The following is an 11589-nucleotide window of genomic DNA, read 5'->3' on the forward strand; positions in this document are numbered from 1 at the left end:
AAAGGCTTTTCCAAAACAAGGTTAATATATAGACCAAACTTATATATATAATTTCTCTCACTAAGGACCACTGTAGTCCTACTTTATTTACCCTTTATGCTTTCATAGTATTATGCCTCCTGAAAGGAATAGAGAGAGCTATTTTTAATATAAATGAGAATTTATTTGCATGAGCATCCTCTTCGTATGGGCTATGCTAGCAAAACATGATCTAGTGGAAAGGCGGACACACAAACGAAAATCCTGTATAGCAGAGCTGATAACAGACGGCCTTGAGAGGAGGGTAGAGACCCTTCTGTTTCAATATCAAATAGTGGGTGTGACTACTCTCTATCTGCAGAGATGGGTGAACTTCCTGGCCTCCAGACTTGGAGTCGAGAGTGGACAGCATCTGCTGGCACAGAGAAGACCTTTCTGTCTGGTGCACAGTGCCTCTCAGTTCACAGAAGGGACACCCAGGTGTTTTAGGACAAACCAGCATTCCTGAATTTGCTCTACTCACTAATTGTTAACTCCGATGATCAGAGCCTGGCTTTGGGGACTTCATCTAGCACTGTCCACCTCTACCTCTATCACTGACTGTTCACAACTCAAAAGCAGTGGTGTGCACTCTGTGGAGTTAAACAGCCGTCTTTGTTGGGGACAACTGTTTAGAGGAGAACATCTCTCTGGGTTGTCAGTGTCACTCGACAAAGGTGTCTTGTTCAGTCTGAATTTCTCTCACCGTGAGCACAGCACAGCACAGTCCCTTCACGCCGTTTTCCCAGTGCTTTCCCACAATCACGCATCCAGAGAGGAACGCTTCTTACCTGATGTTTCTGCTTAAAGAGGGCGCTGGACTGTGTCTCTTGCTGGAGAACGGCCATCATGTCACCGATTTTCCCATGTGAGTCATAGAAGCTTGTCATCTGTGTTTCCAACTCCTTTAACGGAATCAGCAGCTGCTGCGACTCATAGAGAAGCGGGGAGCTACATTCCTTGACCTTTAAAAACACAAAGACAAGACAGGCACTCCATTAATAACGGTGAGTGCGGCACGCTTAGGGCCCTTGTTCTCCATCCTGGGGAACTTTTTCTTGAAGTCACTGGTAATTTTGAGCTTTGGAAGCCTTAAGACATTTCTTTAAAAATATTTGCTAAGTTTTCCTGGTTTTTATTTTTTTTTCTTAAATATGACTGTGTACCACTGAGACAAATAAAAAAACTATTTTCCCCCCTAAAACTCCATGCAGATAGCACTTTCCAACATGGTTCCTGTGCATGGAGGCATCGAATCCCACCCATGAACTGTAGTTCATCTTTACTATGGCCTTGAAATCAGAACTAAGATTGTTGTTGGTTTTAGGTGTCATCTAGTCGACCCTGGTTCGTATTGACCTTATGTACAACACAACAGACCAAAATTTTGTCTGATCCTACACCATGTTCACAGTCTCAAATGTACATACACCCTTTGGTCTAGTCACGCATCAGTTCATAACCTTGAGGGTACTCCTCTCACCCACTGACCTTCCACCTTTAAAAGCATAATGTCCTTTTCCAGGAATGAAACTTAGATGGCAACATACACACAGTAGGGGAGAGTAAGTAGCACGATCTTTGCATCTAAGGAGCATTCTTGTCACGCTTACTCCAGGATGACTTTTTCCCCTGTTGTAACCATCTGTGTTATATTAGAGGAGTCTCCACCAACACCACAGTTCAAGGGCTTTGAATTCCTCTTCATTGTCAAATGTTCACATGCATATTAAACAACTGAAAATGCAATGGTTTGGGTCAGGCACACCTTAATCTTTACATTGCCATCTTTGCTCTTTAGCACTTGAAATGAATTCTTGACTGATAGTCTGACCAGTCCAATATTTATATTTAAGAATTCTCCTTTTACGAACTTTAATGACTTACTTTGTCCACACTAGGGTTTAGAATGGGTTCATTCCAGGTCCACCTATTGCTTAGAATTGCCATTTCCACCCCAGATATCTACATTTCTACCCCAGACCCGATTGCCTAGTGGTTAAGGAGCTGCCTTGTCAATCCAAAGGCAAGCAGTTCAAACTGACGAGCTGCTCTGTGGGAGAAAGATGGGAAATCTCCTCTCATGCAATTTATAACTTCTGAAAACCCACTTGAGGGTCAGCTATGAGTCAGTTCTGTACAATGAATTACTGTTATCTACATTTCCCAAGATCCCCAGTAAGTTTTAAGTAAGATTCTTACATGATCAGAATCTCCTGAGGTTCCAGTTAAAATGTAGATCCTGATCCAGTTTATTGGCAATTGAAATGCAAATTCCGAGGAGGTCAAACTAGAATGAACTGGTCAGAGGTCCTCCCCAAGGCAGGCTTTGTACTTTCTTACCTTCCACTAAATTCACGTTTCCTACTCTCCATCCATCAAAGTTTGCTCATGACAAGGCTTCATGTCACAGATAAACTAACTCAAGAAGGTAGAATTTTTCATAACAGTCTCCTTTCTTTATAGAATTACTCCTTTCTCTTTTCTTTTCACCATTGGATTACCCAAGCAAAGCTGATATCACAAATAACACTATCTTCCTAAAGTTCAACCTTAGATAAACATTCTTCACAGAACTTTAAAACACTCTAAGACAGCCTCTCAATAGAAGAGGAAAAGGTTTGGCTGTTTGATGTCCATTTACGCTTCAGTACCAAAGTGTCAGTGATAAAAGAAAATATCCTAAGTCAACAACATGTAACAAGTTGTCTACAACAAGAAGCAAGCCAGCCAACAAGTCTAAGGTAAGAACTTTGAGATATTAAAGGCAGACTTTCCACTCCAGTAAGTAAACAAGATTGTTGTTGTTATGAGGTGCCATCGAATTGCCTGTGACCCATAGTGACCCTATGTACAACAGCTCTGCAATATGCCCTATCCTGAGCCCTCTCAATGACTCCGATATACCCATCCCCATTGTCCTAGTCACTGTGCCAATTCATCTCATCCAGGTCTTCCTCTCCTGTGTTGTCCTGGCTTCACCATTCTGAGCATGATGCCCTTCTCCAAGGACTGGTCTCTCCTGGCCACAGGCCCAAAGTATGTGAGACTGAGCTTCAAAATCCTAGCCTCCAAGGAGAAACTTGGTTTCACCGTCTCCAAGACAGACCTATTTGTTTTCTTGGCAGTCCATGGTATGTTCAAGACTCTTCTCCAGCAACACAATTTGAAGGCATTGATTTGTCTTTCGTCATTCTTAGTCATTGTCCAGATCTCTGATGCATAGCAAGTAATTTTGAAGACCACAGCCTGGATTAGGCATACCTTAGTCTCTAGACTGACATTGCCTTTCAGCACTCTGGAGAGGTTCCTGACAGCAGATTTCCCCGATGCAATTTGTCTTTTGATTTCCTGACTGCTGGTGTTAAAGAGTGTTGATTGTGGAGTGATGGAAGTATTATAGGTCTACTCAACAAGAAAGAATTGGGAATTCATTCTCTTTAAATATATCTTCTCTTTTTCTATTTCTACACATATGTGTGTGTATATGTTACAGCACTAATTTCTTGTCTATTATATCCTCTAGAGAAAGCTTATCTATTAATCTATAGGTTCTTACAAAGTATACCTGATCCAGGCCATGGTCTTTGCAATTACTTTTTTTGCATCAGAGAGCTGGACAATGACTAGGGATGATAGAAGAATTAATGCCTTTGAGTTGTGATGATGGAGAAGAATATTGAATATACCATGAACTCCTAAAAAACAAATAGGTTTATCCTGGAGAGGGTGAAACCTAGTTGCTTCTTGGAGGTAAGAATTCCGAGGCTTCATCTGACATATTTTTGGCATGATGCAAGGAGGGACCAGTCCTTGGAGAGGGACATAATGCTTGGAAGGGTGAAGGGACAGCACAGGAGAGGAAGACCCTGGAAGAGATGGATTGACTCAATGACTGGGGTAATGGTGAGTAAGTGCGTCAGAGACACTACGGTTGGTTTGACAATAGAGCAGCATTCAGAGCTCTTGTACATTGGGTCACTATGAGTTGCACACAATGGCACATAACAACAATAAAACCTCTACATATTAAATGGCATCAATTTCCTACTTTTCTTTCTAAAATAGATTTCAATGTTTCTATTCCAAGAAATAGAATAAGGCAAAGCGTGATATGTTGGCAAGCAGAGCAGCCGCTGTTGCCCATGGGTGGCAGAGGAGACAAGCCAGTGAAGGGAATGTTGGTTGATATCTCAGTGGGTAGTGATTCGGCATAACCTAACCTTGACTAGCTGCTCCTTGAGCCCAGACATGGTTGCAAACATCTCATTGGCTTCTTCCTGGGGGCTTTCTTTTGCAATGAGGTGGGCGGTCTTTGTAATCATCTTGTACTGGGCATCCATCACTGGTAACCTCTGTTCAATATCCTGCAGGAACCACCAAAACATTGCATTAACACTTGGAGCATTGCATTTCAATTTCAAGATAGCAAAGAGTGAAAAACAAGATGGACCTTATCAAAATCCATGCCTGTAGCAGGCTTTGAATGTTCCTAGCTAATGCTTCCTTTCTTAGCAGATGCCAAGTGCCACTGAGTGGATTCTGACACCTACTGGTTCCCTGTGTAAAGAGTAGAACTTGTGCAGAGGTTGGTTGGGCTATGACCTTTCAAATGCAGATCATCAGACTTTACTTGGTATAGTGGAACCGCCAATCCTAAGATTGGGAGCTGAGTAATCCCTTTCCTTCATTAGTAATGTATAAATAAATATAAGCTTTTCTTTTAGTCTGTAAATTTATCTAGAAATTCATTGTAGTAGTAATCCTCAATCTTTGAAAAATACATGCCTAAGAAGTTTGCAAAAAAAAAAATTATACCATATAAATGCAAGTGAATCTGAGGGAGCTCTGGTGGCATAGTGGCAAGAAGCTGCACCGCAATCCTAAAGGTGCATGGTTCGAATCCACCAGATGCTTCTCTGGAGCAGGAGGGGCAATCTCCTCCTGTGCCAGTTGGAGTCAATTCAATGGTACACACAAAATAAAATAAATAAATGCATGTGAATCTGCCTGTGACTTCAAATGTGAAGCAAATAGTTTTCTTCATGAAAGAAATGCACTGCTATTATAAAAAATTTTGAAGTCAAGTTGTCAGTATCACAAAAATGAAGTTTTCCTATAATCTACCAAAACAATGATAATCAGAACAAACATCCCACCATGTCCTTAATAACCTTTATCCCTACTTATATGTATATCCAATTTGTAAATGTCTAATGTGGATTATTTTTATAAATCTTTCCATGTAATTAAATATTCCCTCACACTGTTGGTCTAGTAGATAGAAAGTTATGCTACCAGCCAAAGGTGGATGACTTTAATCTGCGGCCCTCAGACCTGGTTTGGTTTTGGTCAAATATTCTTCTAAGTGGTATAGCGCTGGTCTGTCTGTCTCCCGTGGAGCTGCTGGTAGACTGGAACCTCCAGAGAGTTGTGGTCTTTGGATCTACAGCACAACTATAATACCTGGACATTATAATTGGATTTTAAAGAGCCTCAAAAATAAAAAAAACCAAAACAAAAAACAAACCCACCACTATTTTGAAGTTACTGGATCTGCTCATAACATAATTTTTTTTTTTCACAAGCAATGTCAATCAGGATATGTGGGAATTGAAACAAGAGACACTTTGCAGCCTTCTGAGAGCCCTTCTGGTTTATTTCCTTCATGAGAGAGTGTATCTTTCACGATCCAGAATCCCTCTTACCTCCAAATCCTGAATTAACAACTTGACATTGATAAAAGAGACTTCCAAGGGTTCCGAAAGTTTCCTTTGGGCTTCTGCTACAAATGCAGACAAGGTCTTAACACAGTCTGAATACTCCTTCTTCATTCTGTCCAGCTCATCAGCTCGTGCATACTGTTAAGGTAACGGCAGGGGCCTTATTGTGGAAAAGCATTAAGCAGAAGCTTAAGAGGCTCATAATATTCCCTTCTAAGAACTTTCTAGATTGTTACATGGCCAAAGAGATGCTAACTTCTGAGGCCTATTTAAAATTTATTTTTAATTTGGTTCGATTTCTGTGAGACAAAAAAAGGCTAGTGTGAAAACTAAGAATTCAGTCCTAAAGTATAAATCATTCCATATAAGTCAATTCCATGTGCCAATATAACCTTTAATCTAGTTATAGTTTCAGTAAAGTTGAGAAATTGTGGTATAGTTACACAGCACACAGGAGCAATGATTTTGAACAGTACTATCTAACTTGGAAGGGACTGGAGAGCATTATGCTAAATGATCTAACTCAGTCCCATAAGGATAAATGCTGTATAAGACCATTACTGTAGAACGTGTATGAGGATCCAACACGGGGAGGGGGGAGCAGAGGGGTGAGGATGGGGGAAGCTTAAACATAGGGTCATATAATTTGAGGAGTGGAGGGAAGGATGAGTAAAGGAAAGATCTGGTGTGAAAAACAATGTATATAGACTTTGTAAGGAAACCAGTATAAAATAAAAATTTTATCTAAAAAAAAGAATCACCAAATATAGAACATATGCATTCAAAACATATTTATATTCTTCACTAATAATCCCATTCTATAAAAACAATATAGCATCTAAATAGAGTGCTTATCACAACAGTTCTTTATACATACACATTTTGGGTGTATATTGATCTGAAAAACATACTTGCTTGACTTCCATGAATAACTCCCTCCATCGTCCATTTAGCAAAAGTAGTTGCTGTTTCAGATCCTGAGACACTATTTCATCACATGTTTCAATTAGAAAATTGCCAGCGTCATTCATGGTGGTGTGTTGTTGGATCCAGTGAGGTAAGTTTCGGAAAAAGTCCTAAACAACAAAGAATGCACACTGTGGAAATCCGTTAAGACAAAACCTAGCAACTAATGGGAAAGTAACTCTCATCATTTACAACTAAGTTGGAACCGACTCCTAGTCGACCTTCCAGCGTGTGTCCACAGGTGTAAGCTATGTGAGCAGAGACGGTTCATCTTTCTCCTAAGCTGCTGCTGGTGGATTTGAATCATCAGAGAGGGGCTGCCTTTGGGAGAGCAGAGCAGCTCCCCAGGGACTACACGACCCGAGCGCCCTGGGTCAAGAACTGCTGCTGGTTTTAGGTTCTGTCAAATCGAAGCCTGCGCATGGCTGATCCTCCCTCCCGCGAGTTCTCAGGGACTGTAAACCGCATAGAGGAGAACGCTGATCTTTCTTTTGTGGGGCAGCTGGTGGATTCACTGTCTCTGGATTGGCAACATACGGAGGAGAAATATCTTTCCTCTAAAACTTGCACACATTTTAAAGTAAATATGAAATCCTTTTCAAAACGTAACTTTTTAATAAGGAGGTTCAGAAATAGTAAGTTATAATAAGACCATATTATCTTTAAAATTTATTTCTTTGATGTTGAAAGTATGCACAGCACAACATACACCAATTCAGCCTTTTCTGCACACATAGTTGAGTGACACCGCTTCCATCCTTCATGTTGCAAGCCCTCCTTTCCAGAGCTGTTAACACAAAATCATGCCCTGGATGGTTTTTGTAGTTGCTGCTATTAACTAGATCCCACAGAGTTACTTCTTAAAAGATTTCAACACTCCTGATTCAACTTTTCTTTTTTAAAAAAATTTTATTTTATTATTTTTGAATGCATACCGTCAAATCGGATCTGACTAATACAGAAGGAGATTGTCCTTCCTTCTCCAGCAGAGAATCTGGTGGATTTGAACTGTGTGCCTCTGGGATTGCAGTGCAGCTTCCTGCCACCAGGCCACCAGCACTCTCTCAGATTAAACTTTTCTAATTTCGGTAAATTTTTTGGTGTTTTTGCTTGTTATTTTTGGTTGTTTTTGTAAAAAAAAAAGATATTCAGGGTATATTTTTGGTTTAAATTTTAAATATTATCTCAGGGCAATCATATCAGCAACTCATAGATACCCCTTGACTCCAGAAAGTCTGGAGTCCATCAGAATATGAAATTGTGTTCTGCATTTTCCCCTTTTGATCAAAGATTGTTCTATAGAATCATTTGATCAAAATGGTGGGTAATGGCAGCCAGGGACCATCTGTGGGTTTGTTGGGTTTTGGGTTTTTGTGTGTGTTGGGTTTTTTCCTGGTCTCATGGCAAAGGAGGCAGTTGTTACGAAAGCAATTAGCCACACATTCCATATTCTCCTGCTGCCTCTGATTCTCCTTCTCCCTCTGCCGATCCAGATGAACAGATGTCACATTCTTTGCTGAAGACAAGACAAAAAATTATGACTATTTTCTGTTATTCCTATGGTACAGATGAAAAAGGCCAAATTTCCGTAAGTCCCAGAGAGCTGAACATTGCCTTCAAGCTAATAAATATCAATGTCAAGGTCAAATAAAAGGCTTAACAATTTAGGGAAACAAATGGCTCTCTTAAAAGAAAAATTAAACACATACTCTGTTATTTTTCATTTTAAAATCAGGATATATTGCACATAGACAATTACCAATTATTGAGGTATGCTATCAAAGAAAAAAAAACACATTTAAATATCTAAGTCAATAACAATACAATCATATTCTTCCTTACAAACACCTTAAGCAAAATTGCAATGAAATACTTTTTTGGTTATTTCAAGTGAAATGCTTAGGTACACACACACACACACACACACACACACACACACCACGGTAAAAGGCAAAAAAAACTAAAACTGCATTTCAAAAGCCACGTGTGGGAGGAATTCCTACATAAATAGATGAGAACGCTTCTGTTCCCAGTGGCTCTATTCCCTTGAATCAAATCAGCACAAATGATATTCACCACAGCACTTCTTGATCTTATCAGAAAAGCAAAATCCACATGGGTAAGTCAGGACTGCTAGAATGGGTAAGTCAGGACTGCTGTTCTCCACACAGATGTTTAATCAATGTAAAATATATAATGGAAAAACATTAAGAATCACAAATCTACGAGTATAACACAATGACAGCGGACCCAATCCCAGAAGACGAGCAGAAATTAGAATGCACGTGGCGGGACTTCTTAAGGGGAAGCTGGCATTTTAACCTCTATCACTTAGACATAGATCTTTCCATCTGAAAGACATGGTAAAGCTATGCTAAGCCCCTCTCCGTGGCCACATTGGGATGGTTGTTCTGGTTGTTTTTAGAAGATGTGCATATTCAGAAATATAAGATAATACGTTGTTGGTGGGTGTCAAGTTGACTAGAGTCTTTAGCCCCTGTGAACAACAGATCTGAACCCTGCCCTACCCTGTGCCATTCTCACAATCTCTGTCATGCTCAAGCCCATGTGGCTGTCAGTGTGGCGGTGACTGTGGCGGTGACGGTGGCGGCCACTGTGGCGGTGACTGTGGCGGCCACTGTGGCAGTCACTGTACAGCCCACCTCATCGAGGATCTTGCTCTCTCTCACTGATCCTCTCTACTTTCCCAGATTAATGTCTCTCTCAAAGGACCGGTTTATCCTGAAAATCTGCCCAGAGGAAATGAGACAAAGTGTCTCTATTACCTCTAAGGAACATTCTGGCAGCATTTCCTCCAGGATATATTTATTTGTTATTTTCTCAGTCCATTCAATACCGTCAGCCAGCACCACGATTCAAAGGCATCTATGGGTAGCCTCTAGCAACCTCTCCATCACAACCAGCTCTTCAAATCTACTCATGAACAAACCAGGAGACAGTTAAGAGTTCATTTCTTTCTCTTGGACAGTGTATCCCAGAGTTCCAGTGTGCAGGGGGCTGCACTCCTAACCCAAAGGGGTGTCTTTCTGCCAGCGTAGATCCATCAGCCAATCTGTAGGACAGAGCTGGGCAATCTCCTCTCCCTGCTCTTTATAGCTTCCCAAAAACTCACAGGAAGGTCATCTATGAGTTGGTTCTGACTTGACAATGATTTTGGCATTCATTCATTCGTTCATATATTACCCTGCCCTTAGGGATGTCCTAGTGGTAAGAAGCTGCACTGCAATCCTGAAGGCATGCAGTTTGAATCCACCAGCTAGCTGTTCTATGAGAGAAAGGTGGACACTTTCCTCCTGTGCAATTAACAGACTCTAAAAACCCACCAGAATGTCAGCTATGCGTTGGTTCCAACTTGATGACACACAACAACATCATAATTCACAAAGAAAATAGTTTTTATGGTATTTTTATAAAATACATTATTGCTTCTCTACCTTCAACAAACTCAACCTTTGAGTCAGCTGTCAGGGACCTCTCCAGAGTACTGAAGAGCAACAATGCCAGGCTGGACACTAAGGTGCCTGATCCAGGCCATAGTCTTTGCAATTCTGTGCTATGCATCAGAGAGCTGGAAAGTGAAGAGGGCTGATAGAAGGAGAATTGATGAGCTGTGGTGCTGTAGAAGAATGTTGAACATACCATGGACTGCTAGGAGAACTAATAAGTTCATTATTGAGAAGGTGAAACTGGGTTTCTCCTTGGAGGCAAGAACTCTGAAGCTTCATCTGACATATTTGGGGCATGTTGCAAGGAGGGGGCCAATCCTTGGAGAGGGACATCATGTTTGGGAGGGTTGAGGGACAGCGCAAGAAAGTCAGTCCCTCGATGAAATGGATCGATTCAGTGATTGGGGTAATGAGAGTAGGTGTGTCAGAAACAGTGAGTTAAGCACAGGATAGAGCAGGGTTTAGGGCTGAAGTACATAGGGTCGCTATGAGTTACAAGTGACTCAACAGCACATAACAACAACAACTTCAAGGAAAGTACTTATAAAATACATGTATAAGCAAAAACACTATGCAGAAATTCCTTCATTTTATTTTTATCTACATAGATGTTACATTAACTTTAAACAGCACACAGTACTCTCCACATTTCTTCCTCCCACACATGACTCCCTTAGGAAAGAAAAGAGAAAAAAAAAATTACTCCTATCCAGAATAACACCCTTGACAGAGGGTTGTTAAAACAGAAACTCCACCGAGACAAAAAATATTTTGGTCTAGTTGTTCGGCTGGTGCATGGCACGACACAGCATTAGCACTATGCGAATAGAAATTGTTTTCCTCTTAGAGATGAGGAATTTCACAGGCTGGGGTTCCCTTCACTGGAGCTCTGCTGGTCCAGTGCATGGGCTACAGCACTGCTTACCAAGAGACCATGAAGTTTGTCTCCACCAGCTGCTCCCAGGAGGAAGAGAGGCAGTCTCTTCTCATTCTGACTTAGAGCCTCAGAAACCCAATGGAGCTAGCTGTGAGAGTGTATTTGTATTGGAGTTTGGAGTTTGAGGCCTCTTCACATACAGACTGTACTATGAAAGCAGCGCCCCCTGCTGCCCAGTGGATTTGACTGAACTGCAGTTACTGTTCTGCTGAATGCAGAAGTCAAAAGCTGAACTGATTAAATAGGGAAATGTTTCCAAGAACTTCTGTTAAGTAGTCTATTTATTGATCTACGTATTATCTATTTATTATTATATATGCTGTTGTTATGTTGTTGTTGTTGTTATGTGCCGTCGAGTCGCCTGCGACTCATAGCGACCCTATGCACAACAGCCCTAAACTCCGCTCTGTCCTGTGCCAATCGCACTGTCTCTGACACTCCCATCCCAATTATCCCAGTCACTGAATCAATCCACCTC

At 41.0% G+C, this 11589-nt stretch overlaps 1 protein-coding gene across 1 annotated transcript in view; it reads right to left on the bottom strand.

The window, feature by feature from the left end:
- SYNE1 (spectrin repeat containing, nuclear envelope 1) overlaps window positions 1-11589 on the bottom strand; it is a 644155-nt gene that overhangs the window by 523090 nt on the left and 109476 nt on the right. The window contains exons 16-19 of the mRNA XM_006882743.1: window positions 6653-6817; window positions 5727-5879; window positions 4242-4385; window positions 810-983 (exon numbers count right to left, since the gene is read on the bottom strand). Of these exons, the coding sequence (XP_006882805.1) occupies window positions 810-983; window positions 4242-4385; window positions 5727-5879; window positions 6653-6817 (636 nt within the window). The remainder of the gene's footprint in view (window positions 1-809; window positions 984-4241; window positions 4386-5726; window positions 5880-6652; window positions 6818-11589) is intronic.

The sequence above is a fragment of the Elephantulus edwardii genome, unplaced genomic scaffold (genome assembly GCF_000299155.1).
Source record: "Elephantulus edwardii isolate Elephantulus edwardi_28Jun2011 unplaced genomic scaffold, EleEdw1.0 scaffold00024, whole genome shotgun sequence".
NCBI lineage: Eukaryota > Metazoa > Chordata > Mammalia > Macroscelidea > Macroscelididae > Elephantulus > Elephantulus edwardii.